Raw genomic sequence first — 20,487 nt, 5'->3', positions numbered from 1 at the left:
CTAGGTTTGTGCCCTGACCAGGAATTGAACCTGTAATCTCTTGGAGCATGGGATGATGTTTTAACCAACTGAGCCACCCAGTCAGGGTCCAATCTGCTCCATTTTATTGAGTGCCTACAATGCGGCTGGAGCGATATTAGGCATTTTACAAATCTTGTTGTTTAAAGCTTTAATAGCCCTTTCATATAGATGGTTAGTCCCATTTTACAGATGAAGAAGCAGAGGTGTAGGGAGGTTGCATCACTAGTCATCTGACGTTGTGCAAGCCCACCTCAGAGGAGGCTGAAGGACAACTAAGCCTCTGACTCAAGGACCCACGTCCCCCACATAGGAAGAAGGGCTGAGATATCAGCTAAGTTCAAAGTTCCAGCTCCAGAAGACAGTAAGATATGCCTGATTTTTGTGACTTACGAAGAAAACTGGTTCTTTTCAGATTCTACTACCTTTTACTTCTGAATTACAACTGTACCAATTAAGCATTATTTGTTTAAAAATAACTACCAATATTTACTCAGTGAATGACTTCTCCCTCACATTTAACTGTCCAAATTAAAATCACTTGGAATTCTTAATACCCTCCTACTATAAAATTAACTCCTATCCTTAATCCAGAAATTACGTGTCCATAAAACTCTTCTAAGAGTTTAACTTGTTCAAAATATCATGTTTCCATGCCTTATCAGAGCAGACCGTATATCTAATCATAACCTAAAATTATCCCTTCGCACAAGCAAATGTACTCTAATTACTCTTAAGAATTAAGAGCGAGCCCTTGTCATGTGACATGCAAACTCAGCATGTGGCCACTGCTGGTCGGAAAGGAGAGAAGCCAGGTGGCCAGGCATTACCTTCAGGTTGGGAAGATTCTTCTGACTTATCGTCATCCTCCAGCTTTTCTTCTTCGTCCTCTTCAGAACCTTTCTCTGAAATTGACTTGGGCCCGGTATCTGCACTGACCTCCACACCTTTCAGCTCGTTTTTCACAGAGCTGGCCTCAGCCTCACATTCCTGCTTACTGTCCTTTTCCCTACTCTCGGTTTCTTCTTCCTCTTCTTTCACTGCAGGTTTTTCTTGGGCAGCTGTGTTTTCAGATTCCTCCACTTTGCCTTCCGTTTGTCCCGTCACCTTTTCATCCTGAATGTGAGTGGATGAGATGACCGCAGGAATCTGGCCAAATCCAACTGCCAGAGGATTCATGGTCGATATGTTACCAGCCCCTCTGTTCTGAGCGAAATTTTTGTGTGCATCCAAGAAGGACAGTTCAGGGTCATTGAGGATGTGGTAGTCTGTCCGACTGACCCCGTGTTTAGCAGCACCCACCAGCAAGTCTCGATCATGCCTTCCACATTCCCACCACTCTGGCAAGTCCAAGCTCGGCTGGCAGAGCTTCAGCCTCTCCCCCAGGTGTGGGTGATGAAGAACCTGCTCACGTATTTTCCGGAGCAGTTCGATGCGGTAGAGAGTTCTAGAGGCACGCTCTTCTGTGATTGGCTCTATCATGGAGAGGTCAGGTGGTTCTGAAAACATGAAAATAATTATATTTATTTGGGAAAAACCCAAGTAGGCTTTAAATTGTTTACTCTCTCATTTGTCACTTTACTGGCCTTTTTAGTATAGAACTTTTGGTACTGAATGGACCTACCATCATCTGGCTTAGTGGGCATTCGACACACTCGCCTACACATGGCCACAAAACAACTGAAATACTTCTCCAAACTTTCATCAGACTTTTTGTCTAGTCTGGCAAAGGCTCGAAATTGGTTCCAGTCAAACTGCTGTTTCACAGGGTCAAAAATAACCCCAAAAGTGGATACCACACGGTAAAAATCAGCCTCTTCTCGTCTTGTCCACCTATTAGAAAAAAACATATTAGCTTGAATTGTACTTGAGTAAAAAGGCTTCAGGTTTACTGTTTCTTTTCCTCTTTTGCCCTAAACTTATTTTGGGGGTGGGAAGACAGATCACTTTGACAGTCATTGTCTCACAAGACAAAAAGAGCAGAGCAGAGAGGAACGTATCAGGAGTTGAGTAAAACCCTGAAAAAAACTCACTTTTGTCGCTTCTCAGATATGATAGCTTCCCTTTCCGCTTCTAGTGCTCTCACTTCCTCCCGAGGCCGCCGTCTCCGCCGGTCAGTCTTCATTAGGGCCTCTTGCCTCATTTGTTGCCTTTTATAGCTGCGCTGATAGGCAGTAATGAGCCGGCGCAGACGGGTGGTCAGGGTTGAGGTGTTAGGCCAGTAAAGTTGGCCTAACTCAGCATTACTCTCACTGTGCTTGCCTGGGGAAGCGGAAAAAACATTTTTGAAATGTGTAGCTGCAATCTTGCAATACACAGGATTTTCCATCAATACAAGATGACTCATTAACATTCAAACGACAGTGTGGGAAAGGGTATCAGTGTCCTCATTTTGAAAATATAAATAAAGGATACTATTAGTATGGAACTTATAAACTATTTCTTTTTTAAATCCTTAGGGGGGAAAATAAATTTATCAATCTTACATAAAGAAACATACTTTACATCATGAACTACTTTAAAAGAGTGTTCTACTGTAATGTAATAACCTTGTTGAGCATACAAAAGATTACATAATTGTTAGCTAATGATTTTACATCAGGCAAAAGATCAGTATGCTCTATAAATTGGCAATATTTCAGACACTTGGCAAATGCCCAACTCCCAAGAGATATATTTCAGTGTTTTTTGAGATATATTTCTAAAGATGCTTAAAAGTTTTCACTAACTGGTATAAAATAAATATAGAATCTTATTCTAAAAATAGTTATTTTATCAAAGAAGTTCAATGAAATGAGAAACCAACAATAAACAGGAATTAAACTTATTCACAGAAGAAAGAAGTCAGGGTAGATGAAATAACATTTTGAGATCCACAGGCCCGTGACCGCTGCCTGCGCAGCACACACCTGGCCTGCTCCGTGTGCTCTGAGAGGCCGTACCTGTGGTGCGCATTTCCACGGACTCTTCCTTCTCTTCGGGAGGAGAATTGGCAAATTCCTTGAAAGCAAAGCAAGAAACGAAATCATTTTAATTTGGGGTTTCATTTTGCATTATTTTTTAAAAATAAAGGCCATTATCTATAAAGTTTAACAAGTCTTATATGGGCATATAATATTTTACTGGTGCTGTAAAAGGCAATATACTCTAGTTCTTACATCTATTTCATCCTTGAATGGTGTTCTGGTTGGTTTGTATTCTGGATCTTCATCTTCTCTATCAAATTCTCCCCTATATAAAATTTTAAAAAATGTTTAAGTCATACTGATAGGAAGAGACCAAAGAGGACTGCCTAACGCAACTTTTAATTCTGGGTTCAATTTCAAAAGCCATTCTATCAGTATTTACAACATGCAGCCATGGGTGGAGAGGGTTGTGGGAGAACCGGGGTGGGGGTAGGGCTGTTTGTCATCACTTGGAAAAGATAGGGTTTCAGATTATTCAGATACTATATATCACATTTAAATAATCATTATGATATAGACACAGACTATATGGGAAATGTCACTTAGTTCAAATCAGACACAATACAGTATGTAAGTGCAGTGTAAGAGCTGAACCCTGCCAATTGATGCAATACTGATGTAAAGTTTATTAAAATTTTAAAATGTCCTTCTTACCCGTCACCACCATCTGTTAGCATGTCTGTTCCTCTCTGCTCGGCCGCTATGGCCTTGGCATCAGGCATTCCAACTCGTTCCAGGAAGCACAGTGCGGGGTCAGCTCGCATGGAATTGTACTTCTCGTAGCCTGTGCCATCCCCACCAGCCCAGAGGACACACAGGGACAATGAAAGACCCGTCACTGACAAAATCACAGCACTGCCACAACACATGAACTTCGTTTCTCAATCAAGAGGATCATTTATGTTGTATTTTAAAGAACCTTGTTTCAGCAGAGCATTCTATTGACCACTCAATTCCAGGGCAGATTTTGGGGCCCAAGTTACATTCCAGGGATATTATCAGAGTGGCCACAAATACTAAGAGAAAAACAGGTACAGAATAACTACAAGATGCCTGGGAAGATTTCTGACCCTATTTTCCTCAAGATTTAATTTTGCTTGACATTTAAAAGGCTTTGTAATGTTCCTTTATGACCTCCACAGAGGTACTCTAAGTCCACCCCATCCTCCCGGTGAGCAGCCTCAGTTCTGCAGAAACTTCCACCGCTGGCTAAAAAAGCCCTGTCTACGTCAGGCCAGCGAACCTGTCTTGTTAGGTTGAGGATGATGCATGTCAGTAAGATGACACTGTTCCCTCTATGGTTTTCAAACTGCAATTTGCTTTTTGACTGCCCAAGTTGACTAAATGGGAAATGGCAGATCCCAACAGTGCACTGCGGGAAAATGATTTTTAGGCTGAGCTCACAAAACACGGCTGCAGTACACAGGCAGAACAGCACAATTCAATTAGGATGTGTACTACACACACCGCTCCTAACTGCTGTAGAGCCGCAAGCCAAACTATAATCATGAAAGGTTTTATAAGCCATCACTCTCCCCTTTAGTCAGGCTGGGCTGCTGGGACTACCTCGGCAACCTCCAGAGACTTGGGATTATAATCAGGAATCGCTCACTGTATATATCATGCCAGTTCTGCATCCCCAGCCTTTCAAAGTTAACAAGGCTGCATCCCACTCAGGGGAGCCGAGTTCTCAGCACTGACATTTGTGAAATATTGCTTGGAACAAAGCCCAGGAGGCACTTGTACAGATTAATAGCAGAGGTTAAGCCCACCGTCCACTTTGACACGGGCTGGCAGAGTTAGCAAGGGGAGCCGTGCTGGAAGCAAAGTTTAGTGAGAACTATAGGACAATTTGGCTATTATTAAAACAAATATGGTTTTGGTTTTATTTACAGCCAAGAAAGAAATGTTTCTTCTCAAATGCTCAACAAACATTTAAAAACAGCATCTGATATTTACAGTTCATATTAGATTTTTAGTGCAGGAAAATGGTAGATGCCAAGAGTCCTTTGGAACTATCCTTGTTAATATTATGACTTCGGAAAGAATATGCAGAGTTCTAAATAAAGACAAAACCACATGGTGAAGATGTGGTCAAACGGACACGTCACTTACCATGTTTGAATACTCCAATTAGGAGGGACTTATCTGCTTCCTTATCCCACCAATCGGCAGGGACCTCAGCATGGAAAGGCTCAGGTATCCACACATCGGCTTCACTATAAAGACAACCATTTGTGTAATATTTAAAATAAGTATCAGTACTACAAAAGAATTCCAAGGAATGAACAGGATGCATGCACTCAGGTGCCCCACTCCCGCAGTAAGCACCTAAGCATCATGGAGAGGAATGAGCAAAGGTTAAAAGAAAGGACGTGAGTCAGTCGCTTCCCACCACGACCAGAGATGGACTTTATCACCCAGTGTCCCATTTTAACGTTCATTTCTGACCACCAGTAATTTAGTTCACACCTCTTTTTATACACATGCACACACACATACAAACAGGCTTTCCTGATTATCATCACTTCCCCAAGCTCACAGAACAAATACTGCATTCAAGATGCAAAAGAGAAGGTGTGCTTCTGATGGTTTGTGAAGGTTTTGAAACATGATCCATGATGTTTTCTGGCTCCCCGGACTATTGCAGGCAGGCAGAGAACCAGTGTGAGCTCGCACTAACCTTGAGTCAGCACCCTCTAAGATCTTATCTGCCTGGTCTCCTATAACTTCTTGTCTTAGGTAGTACAGCATGCGGACACGCAGCAGGACCCTGGAGAGGAAGACAGAGGGGGAAAAAGTTCTTAACTTCAGGACTGTTTGCCAACAGTGGCTTTTGGCAGCTGCTGCTGTTCATCCATCATCCTGCCAAGGCTGATTAGCCATGCTGTATGGTAGGCTTGAAGCGTGACAGATGGTGGCACATAATCACCTCTGTGTGGTGCTTTCTGCTGGCTTCCAACAGGCCTGCCTGGCAACCGCTCACACTGCACAGAGAGGGACCGAGCTCAGCCCAGCCCAGGCGCACTTCATTTAGTTCTACCTAGTGCAGCTTGTGAAGTTCAGACACGTACCCTACCATTGCCTCTGAAGTATTGAAGCAAGTTTGTAAACAACTGAGCAGATGGCTTTCAGTAACTGTTCTGCTTCATTATCTCATAAAATTTCCTCAGCTGCTGCCTTAATACCGTTTTTGGAAGCACATCAGAAGTTGTAGGAATAAATGTGATATAAAATCTGGTTTTACTACCTTACAATAAACCCTCAATATGGACTGTCAGGTTTTTCAGATTATAGAACTTAGCTTCTGAGAAAGGAAGATGGCGACTGAGGGTGGGTCTTCACTCTTCTCCCTTAAGGATGTGAAATGATTTTTATTCCTTCTATTTTATGTTATCTGGAAACCTAAGTTGTAGATTAAAAAATATTAAAACATTACAAAGGCGATTAAAATATGCCAAAATCATCAAAACTCTTAGTCATTTTCAAGGAATCAGTGTTTAAAAACCCTTGGAATTCTAGGAAACAGATTTTCAATCTCACGTGGATTTCCTTTAAATGTAATTCTTCCAATAAAGCCCACCTGGTAAATCCCAAGGTTTACATCTACTCCGAGTCTAGCATCTCCTGCTGGACAGCCCTGGTATGCAGTCAGGACTGGCATTTGAGACTGACTACCTCCTTGGCCATGAGTAAATGACAATACCAAATGCTATTTCCCCAGCTGGGTAATCCCAACAGACACTGTGAAATCAACGTTTCACATATACTAGCTCATTTCATCTTCATGATGACACTGTAATGCTATGGGGCAAGCTATAATTTTTACAATTCCATTTTACAAACATAAAAATTGAGGCTAATAGAAGTCAAAGTGGCATGGCCCAGGTCACAGAGTCATCTTGAGTATGGACCACTCTGAATGAGGCCTTCTGACTCCACCACTTCACACTCTCAGGACATGGCGACTGTCCTTGAACATATCAAATGCCAACAAGGAGTAGCTTCACCAAAACAGACTACCCCTGATCATACACGAATGGGCAGGCACACCTTCCTTCCCACCAGGTGCCTGCTCCTGGCAAGCAGGGGCCCTAGATGGGCAATGTGTGCAGCTGTAACTACCTGAATATGCTCCAAAGTAGACAATCAGTTTGGGTAACATTTCTTTTGAATTCTTTCTTTTGATAAAATTAAAAATTGGCTGTGCTGCAATGAACCAGCAAAAGAGTGATAGCACCGGCTTCTGTGTCTGGCACCTCGTGTCCTCTCTGATTAGAGAATTTGCAGGCCGGTTCTTCCAAGAACTTACAGAAGATGCTCAGAAAGGGTAGCTCCAAAGGAAATACCCTCTACCTTGCACTGGATTCTCTTTTATTCACCAAAACTTGGTACCGTGGCAGTGATCTTAATGGCTTCTCTTTCTTTTTTTGGGAGATAACGTTTTCTACTTCAGAAAAAATTTCAGTTATGTGGAGACTTTTATGAACTACTGAATGTCATCTTTTTTTCTAGAGGGAAAAATTCAAACCAACTCAACTGACAAGCTCAGTGCCATTGTAAAGACATGGTAGGTACTGGCAGGGCAACGAGGTGACAAGGAGGGGGCCACTGACCTACAGGAGTTTACACCTGGTAAGTTAGCAGGACAGGATGAGTCCCCAGACCTCAATTACATTTGATCGGCTGTTCCACTTGTGACCGTCTTCTGGACCAGCACCAGGTCCCAGTCTGGGACCACACATGGCATTAAACTGTCCTGTCTGCTTTGTCTCCTTTAACCCAGGGCAGGTCTTCTGTCTCTGTCTCTTAAAACTTTGAAGAGAGTGGGCCAGCTATTGAGGTTCTCAATTTGGATCTCATCTTTTCTCTTACCAGTCCTAACATTGCCTCACTTAAGCTCCTGAAGTCCCAGAGAGTGAATGGTTGGACTACTTGCTGGTCCCAGAGAGGATATGGGAAGCTTTGCCAGTCTTGAGGCCAAGGAGAAGGAAAGATGAGAGGAACGCTAGTTACAGTGCATATACCAGTTAGGGAGGGCACCCTATGGACGTCTGTTGCTGACGTTAGAATGGGAAGCTAAAAACCACCACTGCCACGCTGGGCCCGAGACCAGAGCCACTGCTCCCACACTGAACCACTGCATTTGCAGTTTGAATCCAGAACTCACAAGGCTATTGACCCAAAGCTCACGTAAACCACAAGGAAAGAGTTCTCCAACAGCCATCAGTGGGGCTTTAGGGAGAACTGTCACGCTGCAGCAGTAACAACAAAACAGTTTCTGAGGCACCAAAATGGTGTGAGGTAATCATTTTGAAGACTCAAAAAGGAAAATATTTGTCAGTCAAAACTAAAGATAGTGATCAAAGGTAGGCCCTAAAAACACTTTCATTTAAAAAGCAGTGAGAACCATTAGTCAGTGCAACCCAAGGGGAGCAGGTGTTCTCCAAGAATTACTTCATGTGAGGACTGAGACAACCCTGAGGAGGAGGAGGCAGGCTTCTGAGGTGAGTGGGGTGGTCAAGAGCAAGGGCACTCACTTTGCAGGTCTGGGCCTCCAATCTGGCCCAGCCCCTTAACTAGCTGAGGGACCTTAAGTCCCCAAGTCTCAGTTTCCTTGTCAGGTAAACGAGGATAAAATCACACTACATATCTCAGACAACTCAAACACAATCCATACTGCAATTTATGTGCTCAGATACTGGTTGCTAATTTTAAAGAGAGATACACATACATTTATTTATATCCTGCCTCATTCAACTGAGATCTTGTTGCAGAGCTCTATTTGCCTCACATGGAAAGTGAGTCTTAAAGAGGCTGAGGAGCTTGCCCAAGTCGCACAGAGCTAGGAAGCAGAAACACTGTTCAGCAGCAGTGTGGCCTATACTACTGATACTGAATAATGTATGTTGAGAGTAAGAAAAAAATCAACGTATGTAGACAGTAGTTTAGATGCAGACAGCAGAGCTCCAAGCAATGAAATAAATTTAGATTCAATATTATTCAATTGAATAATTATCTAATTATTCAATATAATCAAATTCTAAAAATAAAGGAGTATCATTCTAAGCTTATAAGCAAAAAAAAACCAAAACCCAATAACTGAGGTATTAGTAAGCAAAAAATAACCTGAAAATAACCTGAAAATTCCCCAGTTCCTCCACTGAAAGCAGTCAGTTGAAGGCAGGACCACACAAAGCTAACCATAATTCCCTAAATTCTCTAACACGTACAATGGTTAAAACTTAGTGATCCGTAGGTACACCTGAAACTAATGCAAAATAACACTGGATGTAAACTGTAACTGAAAAATAAAATTAAAAACTTAGTTATACACAGCATCATGGCAACACTATTCACAATGGCCAAAAGGTATCTATCAACCCAAGTGCCCACTGACAGATGAATGGATAAACAAAATGTGGTCTATCCATATAACGGAATATTACTCAACCACAAAAAGGAAAAAATTCAGGCACTAGTGACAACATGGATCAACTTTGAAAATATCACACTAAGTGAAATAAGCCAGAGACAGCAAGACAAACACTGCACGATTCCACTTACAAGGTACCTAGAATAGGCAAACTCATAGAGAAAGGTGGTTGCCAGGGGCTTGGGGAGTGGAGGAGGGAAAGGTGAATTATTGTTCAATGATACAGCGTTTGTATTGCAATCGATGATAAGGTTTTGGGTATAGATAATGGCGATAGGTACACAGTATTTTGAATGTAATTACTGCCAATGAATTGTACCCTTAGAAATGGTGAAAATGATAAAACTTAAAAATTGTGTGACATATCTTTACCATGATTTAAAAAATCAGTCATCTGAAGGTATGCTCTCATACAACTTGGCATCATGTTTGGAAAAGAAAAAGTAAGGCTGTACAAAGACAGTAACTACAACTTAACAGTCTTTCTATATACACACAGAGACATATACACATACACACACGCATAAGAACAAAGCAAGCTCTCTGACTCCACCCTTTGAAGACCTACTTGTTGCAGTGGTGCTTCAGGTGCTTCTTGTAGCTGTCCTCCTGGAACAGAGCATCAGGGTTGCAGCCCACCAGCCAGTCTGCGTCCTGTACCACTGGGTGTGCGCTCTGGGCTTTCACCTTCTTTCCTTTCCTTCCCCTTGGCACTGGGGCGGATAAACCTAGAATCATAATGGTAATAGTAATTATTACCACTGTAACAGTAACAGAAGCCTTCTACAATCCCAATTTTAGTGTCAGAACCAGGTACTGACACGTGAGGAGGGAAATATGCGGTCTACGCTGCGTTGCAAGGGTCCCTGGTAGCTTTCGGTGACCCTACAGCACAAAGAAGACCTACCGGAATGATTGACCAAGGCGCGCGTCTGGCCGTCGGCCGTGGGCGTGATCAGATCCCAGATGAAGCTTTTGATGTTCTCATCCCCCTTATAATGGTTGAGACAGTACACGAGGATTGTTCTGCAGATGGTTTCCACATCTTGCTCAGTGAGCGGACGTTTGTAGCGACCATGGGAAAGGATGTCTGTCCACCGTCCCCAGCTGCAAAGCAAGTATTTGGCATGCACAGGGTGCTTTTCAGTTTAGACCTAGGGCTCATTTTCACAGTCGGGTACTGGAGTCAGAAAATCTTGGGTCCTGCATGTGGGGCCTCTGACGCTCATGCGTGTGGGGTTCCCATGCATATGAAAATATTAAATGTGGTTATTTCTTTTGCTAAAAACCAACCACAAAACAAAACAAAAAAAACCTAGCAATATTTTATGTCAGGTGAAGCAGGGAAAGCAACCCAAGGACAAGAGCTAAAGACACCCAGCCCAGCACGGGCTCTGGGGCACTGCTGCTCTGTGCAGGACTGGGTTCTCGCCCAAACATCACCTATGGGCTGCCACAGGCTTTCCCACTCAGATTCACCCGGGCAGCAACGCTGAGGACACAAAAGCTAGCTAGGACCTGGGCACGTTATACTTTGCTCCGCTCTGTCATGGTTTGTATGCTTCGAAGCTGGCCAACCATCTGAAGTGAATAGGGACTCACGGTAGGGGTGACAGCCCCTGAGTCAAGGATGCAGTGCTGAGGAACACGGTTGCATTAACCCACCTCAAAGGGATGCCACAATGATTATTAAAAGACTGTGAACAGGTTCAAGTCTCCTTTTGAAACAGGACTGCTATCTCCAAGTACAAGGGCACACACAGGAAAAATGTTCGGTCCACCCTCAGGTCCACACGTGAAATGGGTGGGAGAAGACACGGTGGCTACAACCAAACCGCACACCATGGAACCTGACCCACCTACGTCAGGTTACAATGGCAGGTTTAACACAACGCAGCACTCTTTCACCTGGGCGCTGTGGAGTTAGGGCGACAACAGACAGACAGATGCTCAGCTGTGTCTCCCCCAGGGTACCTCTGACTGAGCTCCCAGGGCAGTCTCAGCACAGGAATGAGTCCCTCCACTGCCCTCTTCTTGAGACCTGCACCTGGCTGCTGGGGAATCTTGGCTGAGAAGCACAGTGCACGCTCCAGAATGTCCTGCCTTTTGCACTGGCCTGATCTTCTCTGGTTTCTTTGAACCTCTCTCAGTCCTCAACTCACGAGGCTGGCCCTCACCTGTAATCTTTTGAACACACTGCCCTCTCTAGTGGAAACTCCCTTCTCCCTGACCAATGCCCAACACTCCCTCTACCCCTGCTCGTTCATGATATCCATCAAGTCAAGACAACCCACATCGCCTTCGGTGGGATTCCTTCTTTTATTCCCCTGAGCCCTAGAGGTAGAGAAGAAAACACTTGAGCTGTGTGTTAAAGGAGAGGAGACATGCTTCTATGCTCCATTTGCACAGAGCTTCCCTGCCAAGGCATTATCAGTTTACTGCTTTTCTCTGTTTGCCTGCCTGCCTTGAGGCGGGGCTGCAACTGTCCCACTCACAGTTGTGTCCCTGGTGTCTGAGAGTGTCCTAGCACAGTGCCCAGCACATAGCAGGTGTTCAATACATAGTGAGGCCTGTGGGAGAAGGGAAGGGCTTCACTGAAATACAGTATGCCCTGAGCATACTTTTTAGCTTCAAGAGCTATTAGTATGTTCTATTTCTGAAGTTTTAGCAGCAAAATTCTCAACTTTGATCATTAGGTTGAAACACAGCAGCAAGGGCACACAGCAAAGGGCATCGGCGGGGAGAGTCTCTACACCATGTGAGAGCAGACAGGGAAGGCTGTCCAGCTTGCACAGGCAACAGCAGAGGGGAGACACAGCTACCAGACACAGGATGCGCTTCAGCTGAACTTCATTTATTCTACAAACAGTCACTAATTCAGCACTCACTGTGTTTGCTGGCACCGTATTCTACCCTGAGGACACAAAGAAAGAGCCCCAGTCCTCAAGGAGTCACTAACTAGGTCTCTAGCAGGAGACACCAACTACTTGAAGTCATAACACAACATCTGAGTGTGATGGAGAGCGCAGAGCAGACTTTCTGGTGCAGGGAGCTGAGGTGACACCTGCCCTGATGTCAAGGACAGGAGAGGCAGGGCAGGCCTAGGGGCTGGGGTATGGAGGGCAGGGTGGCTCTAGGCCTCGGGAAAGGGCTGAGGAAAGAGAACGATGAGACAGAGTGTGGCGCATTGAAGGAGATGAAGAGGTCCATCGTAACAGAAGTTTGGACTGTCCATGGAAAGAGCCAACAGGACAAAGGTCAGGTCAGAACCCTGTATGTCATGTTAAACAAAATGTTTGTATTGATTCTGAAACTAATGATGATCCACTGGGAAAATAACCAAAGACAGGGTATCATCAGATCCACAGAAATATTGTTTGGGTGGCAATTTTTTATTTGAATGGAATTTGCCTACAGTCCCACAATATGCCAGAGACCTCTTATGTACAGATGCAGGTATTTGCTGAGCACCTTGCCCTCCAAAGAACTGTGTGTGGTGCCACAGAGGTTCAGAGGTGACACGGTCAGAGGCTAGAAATGGCCATCCACTGGAAGAACTTTACAAATAACATAAATGCTTTTAACAGAGTTTTATAACAGAAAAGTATTAAAAGATAACTACAGTAAATTTCATGTTAAGGTAAAGTAGAACAGATTTTGTAATTTTGAGACTTTGTTCTGAGTTATTAATAATCAACAAATCTGGATCTGACATAATTCCTTAAGGGACAAGCTCCTGCTCCTTCAAGTCTGTGGGAGCGTGAACACCTCTGAGCACTTCAACCACACCACCCGGCCCCATCTGAGTTGCTGCACAGTTCGCCTGCCTATGGGGACTGACAGAAGTCCAAACACAAATATTGTTTCTCTATGCCGACTGGAATTCTAACTATTTGTAAAATAAAATTCCGTTTCTCATGAACCCAACTTACCCATAGACAAGCAGGTTCTTCTCCACTCGGAAGCACTCACTCCTCGCATAGCCCTGGGACCTGTCCTGGGGCCGCCGGGGCTTTGTGCAAGGCTTCTCTTCAGAGTCGCTTTCCAAGTCCGAAAACTCCATCAGCTCATCCTCTTTCACTGCGCTGTACAGCCTGGTTTGCTTCCTCACTCTTGGAGTGTCAATAACCAGGTTGTTCTGCAACAGATAGCAGATACATTTGAAACTTCTATAAAACCAACCTTGGGTTCTTAGGTCAGAGAGGGTTTGAATGGAACCTCTCACTCACCCTCCCATTTAAGGCATCAATATCCAATTCAGCCTTCTTAGCCCACTTTTGCCAGAAATTTGGATCATCCAGGGAAATATCTGTCCTATTTCCAGACGCGACAAAACTAGCCTAAAAAGAAGGAAAATACGCATTACTTTGGGGTGCTTTTCTCAGAGATAAAATGCAAAGCAGCTTTCATTTATTCATGCACGCAAACATGTATGCATTCTTCCACTGTGTGCCAGATGCTGCCGTTGACGGCATTAGGATAGAGACCATCCCTTGAGTATTTCACTGGCCAGGGGTTGAGGCAGATCAGGAAACAAAAGATGATCATACAGCACAATAAATAACAGGTAACAAAGGTATGTACAGGTGCAACTAATATACAGACGATGGCCCTAATCAGGTTCGGTGGGAAAGGGAGGGTGTACACAGAGGGCACTGCTGGAAAGAGACAGGCTCTCCAGAGAATAATGCCTGGATCAGATTAAAGAGCTTTATGAAAAGCTCAAAGAATGGGGAAGCATGTGCAAAGGCACAGAGTAGAAAGGCAATCTGTCATGTGACCAGGGATAAAGGTAATCAGGAAGAGTAGCCAAAGATCAAACTAGCCCTGTTAACAAAGTCTGAGCTCTATCCTGGGGAAGCAGCAGTCTCTTTGAAATCAGGAATACCATGATGGACACTGTCATAACCAAAGGCACCAGTGTCTTGGAACATGGCGTGTAGAATGGTGCAGGACAGGCTACTGTAGTTTAGGAAAGAAATAGTGAAGACTGAAAACAGCTCTAGTAGAAATGGATAAAGATATTCTTTAAAAGGTAAGACTGAAGGAGTGAAAATCTAGGTAAATGTGAAGCATGAAAAAGGAGGAAGCCAGGAAAAGCTGCAGCATCCAACTTTGGCATCTGAGTGGTGCTAACCAGGTGAACAAACTGGTATGTGTGTACACTCGAGCACACAGAGGGTGGAAGGACAGGTGATGGATTTGTTTTTGCACACACTGAAAAGAGGCAGAAAGATGTGAGGGAGGGGGTGTTGGTTGCAGAGCCAAGAGGAGCAGCAGCTGGGATAACCGGATGTCCACATGCAAAAGAAGGGAGCTGGACACTGTCTTACAACATCACCACACATGGAAACTCACTCAGAAGGGTTACAGACCTGCATGTAAGAGTGAAAACTATAAAACTCTGAGAAAAAAAATAAATCTTTGTAACCTTAGGTTAAAAAAGGCAATAAAAGCACCAACAGTAAAAGAAAAAGGGGGGTAAACTGGCTACTGTAGTAAACACCATTAAGAAAAAATTGGAGGAAAATATTTGCAAACTGTATTATCTGATGAGGAACTTCTATCCAGAAAGAGAATTCTTAAACTTTGATAATAAAAAGATAAATAACTCAGACGGTGAACCAAGCCCTGGCTGGTGTAGCTCAGTGGATTAAGCTCGGGCTTGCGAACCAAAGGGCTGCTGGTTCGATTCCTGGTCAGGGCACATGCCTGGGTTGCAGGCCAGGTCCCCAGTGGGGGATGAGTGAGACACAAGCACACACTGATGTTTCTCTCCCTCTCTCCTTCCCTTCCCCTCTCTCTTAAAAAAAAAAAAAAAAAAAAAGGTGAACTGAGAACTAGGATAGGCATCTCTCCAAAGACAACCCACAATGGCCACAAGCAGAGGACAGATGTCCCAAAGCACCTCAGAAACGTAGATCTGACCCTTGCGGGCTCTCGCTTCACACTTGCTACTATGACTATAATCAAAAAGCCAGACAATAAAAAGTGTTGCAAGGATGTGCAGAAACCGGAGCCCTAGAAACACTGTCAGTGGGAAAGCAAGGGGTACATTCACTTTAGGAAACAGCCTGACAGTTCCTCCAGGGTCAAACATGGAGTTAACATGTGACCCAGCAATTCCACTCCTGGCATATATGCAAGAGAAATGAAAACATTTGTCCACACAAAAACTTGTATGCAAATGCTCATAACAACACTATTCATAATAACCAAAAGTATCAGTAACAACTAGTGAATAAATAAACAACCCCAAGGTCCATCATCAGCTGGTAATTGAGGTACAGACAGATCACGGAGCATGGCTCCACAGTACAAAGGAAGGAAGTACTGCTTCGTGCTACAGTGTGGACAAACCTCGAAGACATTATCTAAGGGAGTGAAGCCAGACACGAAAGACCACATGTTCTACAATTCCATGTATAGGAAATGCCCAGAGTAGGTGAAACAGAAAGTAGGTGAGTGGTTGCTGAGGACTTGCGGGGAGGGGTGAAACAGGATGGATGGGTCTGACTGTTAATGGGCACGAGGATCATTTGGGGTGCTGGAAATGTCTTAAACTTAGATGTGGTAACCATTGCACAAGTCTGTACATGTGTTAAAGGCACTGAATTGTACTTGTAGGTCAGGAGAATTATATGGTAAGTAAATCACATTTCAGTAAAACTGTTAATAGTGTAAGTTGGGCCTGGGTGTGGATGGGTGGACCAAGGCGCAGTTGCAGCCTCAGAAAGGGCTCTCAGTGGAGTGGCATGCTGTGGTGACCTTTGCCAGAGCTGCTCTGATGAAGGGGTGGAGGAAGGCTGCAAGCTGGGAATTTAAAAATAAGTAGGAAGGGAGGCAATGGAGACAGCTGGTGTAAATAATGCTTGTGTGGATTTCAGCCATGAAGTAGGGTTTTGCAATTGAAGCTGGAGGGCAAAATAGATAGAAGTGACTTAATTGTTCTTATAGACTATGTCAGAAACCAGGATCTCAAGAAGTGAAGGGGATGGAGTCAAGGACACAGTTAAGGATTAGGCTGGGGAGCTGGGAACAGACAAGAGGATAAGGTAAGAGTGACCAGCAGAGCCATATAAATAGAGCACAACCCAAAACACAAAGAATGTTTTATGCATTAGGTGCTCCACAGGGAGTTAGTAATTAATTTCTCAATTTGGAATCGAAAGCACATGTTACGGATACATTCTGTGAGCAGTTTACAAGGTGCTGTGTATGAACTTCAGCTTCTATAGACAACCCTCATCTCTTCGAATTGATTCGCACCTTAGCAAATGTGGAACCCTTCCCTTCAGACTCAATGGTGATGGTGTGGGTTCGCCGTAGGAGAATCTGATCAATATCTTCTTCACAGAATTTAGACCCTTCATCCTCCTCATCCATGAGTGCACCATAGGCCCCTTTTCGCAGAAGATCCTCTATTTCTTTCTTGGAAAGCTGTTGCACCTGTTTTAGAAAAATATTTAAAATAATTTATAATTGAAATGTTTTTAGACTAAACAACTTTTTTTTCTCCTCAAAGACAGTAAACCTAAATTCTAACAAAGGAACTGTGAGGTTGAAATACTGCTTAAAACAAACATTGATGTTGGAAATAATCTGATGCTGTAGGATTTCTCACTGGTAGCTAAATCAAGTGAGGAGCTGAAGTGAGTGAATGGGCTGGGCAAGTGCAGCTTTACCCCGTTGGTGGCGTTTTCCCTGCCGCTCATGGACTGCAGCACAGCTTTGTCGAGACCGAGCTTCAAGCTCGCCTTGTCGAACATCTCCCTTTCATAAGAATTTCTTGTAATCAGCCTGTAGATTTTCACAGATTTGCTCTGTCCTATTCTATGACATCTTGCCTGAGCCTGGAAGAAAAGGGAAATGAATGGCTACTGAAGAAGAAAGACTCAACTGTCAGTCATAAGAGCATCTGTTCCAATAAACAGAGGTATGACTGAGAAGGGGATTAACATATGAAGAAATTACTTTTACATTATTAATAAATTGATTACTAGCTGGTTCATTTGCCTCGATCATGGGACGCCGCCTGAGTGAATACATGACTTTAATTTATTGATTTGACAAGGATTCTCTGTCATAGTAGAATGACTTTTAAAAAAAATGGCACCCAGAAGATTTTCTTGCAAGTTTACCTGGAGATCATTTTGGGGATTCCAGTCAGAATCAAAGATGATGCAGGTATCAGCAGCAGTAAGATTAATGCCTAAACCTCCTGCCCGTGTGCACAGGAGGAAAACAAACCTATCAGAATCAGGTTTGGAGAATCTGTCAATAGCTGCTTGGCGGAGGTTGCCCCTCACTCGGCCGTCAATCCTTTCGTATGGGTACCTGGAAAATGTCAGTATTAACAAGGAGGTCTGACAAATAGCTACAATATACCTGTTCCTTTTTTTTAAAAACACAGTAATACCATTTGGGATATATATTAACAAAATAATATTATGTATCAGAAATAATTTCCGAGCAAATAGGTTTTGTTGTTTTTCATACAATTGGTTGAATGCCCAAAGACTAGATTTCACTTTAATTTCTCTCCAGTGAAACATCTAAACTCTAAAAATAGCTGATGCCTCCAACAGTAAAATAATAATTTCAATTTTAGGTAAGAACTATTCTCCCTTGGTCAAATGAAAGGAATGGGAAATAAAATTGCCCACAGAAGTATGCAGACCTACTACTGCCGTCATCACACCGAATAACTGTTGTATATACCTGTAGTTTTTAAAAAAGAGATGTAACACATTTCCCCCACTCTATCCCCCTTATCATAAATATCACTCCAAGGTGAGCTACTCAGTGCCCTGAGAAAGGTCACTTTTTAATTTCCTTTTTATTTCTTATGGTACCAGGGCCTCACCGTCTTTGAATGAGGTAGTCTTCCAGTATGTCCAAGCAGCGCACCATCTGGGAAAAGATAAGCACCCTGTGGCCACCAGCCTTCAGTTTTGGCAGCAGCTTGTCAATCAGCACTAGCTTGCCAGCAGCCTGGATCATTGCCTGGAGCTGAAAATCTGGAGAGTCTGCATTGTGTGTTTCTTTAAACTCTTCCAAAATTTTCTCTTCAGCACCTGCAGGGATTGGACAGCATAACGTGAATACAGTAAAAGGTTTTTATTACTAAAAACAATGCACTTGCTTTCAAAACCCGCCACAAACTGTAGGAACCAGAACACCACACTCATGTTTATGAACATGAATCTACCCACTTAAAGTCAGGTCTACACAAAACCGGGAAAGCATAAAAAGGATCAAAGTTTTAAGCACAACACATTTAGGCATTTGGAGGGGAAAACCACGTTTCCCAACAAACAAATGTTTGCTGATTGCAGAAACTGAATTTCAACAACAGACTGTCAAGCCAGAAGTGACAGAAACAAGCCAAGGGCCAGATACCTACAGAAAATTTGGAACCTAAATTGCTGAAGAAATAGAGCTGTTTACTAGCTGAATATAAACACAAACAACAAAATCTGTTCTGAAACTAAGAAACAATGAGATAGAGTTCTAATGATTACAGTGAAAGGGCAGTAATTTGTATTAATAATTGTATAATAATAACATAGGACTACAGCAAAAAGGAATCATTTTTCAGGATAATTTTTAGGGAATTTTTTTAGGGAATGGCACACATCTACTGCAATCTCTAAATCTCCTTCCATATTCATTCTTATCTGATAATTTCATTAGGACAACACATTCTATCTTGAATTATGCAAAGCTTGAAAAACTTTAAAAATGAAATAAACCTCTATTTCACATAAGACTTCTATGCCTAATGCTCACTTTTTCTCATGGCCCCACATAGATTTCTGCTTGTTCAAAGATTTTGGGGTGCATCAGAGAGAAGCCTCAAGAGAAAGACATCTTGCTCACTGCTCTCTTCCTTAACCCCAAACACACGCTTATCTAGAAAGCAGCAGGCTAAGCTTCCTTCAACTGTTTAGTTGGCTTAACTAGAATTGCTCAGCTTTGTCTGGCCTCCGCCCATCTCCGGGGTTAACCAGGGCAAGGCTGTAGTGCTTGCTCCTCTCCCCTAAGGACAGGGATGCAGTCAAGGTCCCTATTCTGTAGGAAATACAAACAAATCCATCTAATGGGATTAGTTCCTGGCCTTAAACTGTGTCAGAAATTTAAACTACTCTTCTTACCACTGGTTTTAAACACATGAACTAACTATACTATATATAGACAGGATACATAAACACATAAACCTCAGAAGGACTTTAAAGGTTAGGTCAGTCAGGCCACCATGCCACTCAGACAGCTGGACCTGCTGCAAGTGACACCTGATGCAGCAAAAGTGCCTCCTATTTCTGATTTAAGGGCACTTGTAGAAATTAAGTTATGATGTAGTCATAGGTAGAAAGAAAGCTTGTTTATTATTAATTGACAAAGAATCTGAGAACAGATTAAAGTCACTGAATGCCCTTCCCAAGTCCTAAGGCCTTCTGGAAAGCACACCGTTAGTTCCCATGCAGGGGAAGTGGCAGCAAATGCCAATCCCTTCTCCCCTTCCACATTAGTAATAGGCCAATACTCAGGATTTCCCTCTAAGTGAAAAAAAGGTCTTCAAAGGTGGATAAATGTTATCCAAGAGCATTAGCAGGCAGGTTCTTGAATAAAGTTAAATAATGTTTTTCAAAATAAAACATTTAGAAATGTAGGTTCTATATTCAGGACAAAAAGATCCTCAGGAGACAGAGTAAATAGATTTAAGTCCATATACTGCATGAGGTCTTTTTTTAAAAGTTTGTTTTTGTTGGACAATATATTATAAGCTCTGCAATTCAGGAAGAGATAGATTTTACTCTGAATATATTTAGATAGTGATTTTGTTCACATTAAGATTATAATCCATACTCAAAATAAAACAGTGTTTTAGTTTACAAGTTAATAGTCAATAAATGACTAGATTCCAAAAAGGAAATGATCATTTTTAACAAAAATAGCAGGCATGTCTAGATTATTTTAGTAAAAAATTTAAAATATATATATAATCCAGTCAAACTAGTAGAGAAATTTAGTTGTTTTTTTTTTTTTTTCATTTTAAATTTACTT

General features: G+C 42.8%; 1 protein-coding gene across 5 annotated transcripts in view; it reads right to left on the bottom strand.

The window, feature by feature from the left end:
- CHD7 (chromodomain helicase DNA binding protein 7) overlaps positions 1-20,487 on the bottom strand; it is a 207,139-nt gene that overhangs the window by 12,755 nt on the left and 173,897 nt on the right. For all 5 annotated transcript variants that reach the window (XM_036031146.1, XM_036031145.1, XM_028533530.2 and 2 more), the window contains 16 exons: positions 18,287-18,497; positions 17,562-17,757; positions 17,106-17,273; positions 16,690-16,869; positions 13,650-13,760; positions 13,353-13,558; positions 10,328-10,527; positions 9,989-10,148; positions 5,668-5,757; positions 5,100-5,203; positions 3,639-3,768; positions 3,177-3,249; positions 2,961-3,018; positions 2,052-2,280; positions 1,643-1,851; positions 849-1,517 (listed from right to left, as the gene is read on the bottom strand). In XM_036031146.1, coding sequence (XP_035887039.1) covers positions 849-1,517; positions 1,643-1,851; positions 2,052-2,280; positions 2,961-3,018; positions 3,177-3,249; positions 3,639-3,768; positions 5,100-5,203; positions 5,668-5,757; positions 9,989-10,148; positions 10,328-10,527; positions 13,353-13,558; positions 13,650-13,760; positions 16,690-16,869; positions 17,106-17,273; positions 17,562-17,757; positions 18,287-18,497 — 2,994 coding nt within the window. The remainder of the gene's footprint in view (positions 1-848; positions 1,518-1,642; positions 1,852-2,051; positions 2,281-2,960; positions 3,019-3,176; positions 3,250-3,638; positions 3,769-5,099; positions 5,204-5,667; positions 5,758-9,988; positions 10,149-10,327; positions 10,528-13,352; positions 13,559-13,649; positions 13,761-16,689; positions 16,870-17,105; positions 17,274-17,561; positions 17,758-18,286; positions 18,498-20,487) is intronic.

This window comes from Phyllostomus discolor, chromosome 7 (genome assembly GCF_004126475.2).
Source record: "Phyllostomus discolor isolate MPI-MPIP mPhyDis1 chromosome 7, mPhyDis1.pri.v3, whole genome shotgun sequence".
Taxonomy (NCBI): Eukaryota; Metazoa; Chordata; class Mammalia; order Chiroptera; family Phyllostomidae; genus Phyllostomus; species Phyllostomus discolor.
Note: the sequence above shows the minus strand (reverse complement) of the source record. Positions and strands in the feature narration are given on the sequence as shown.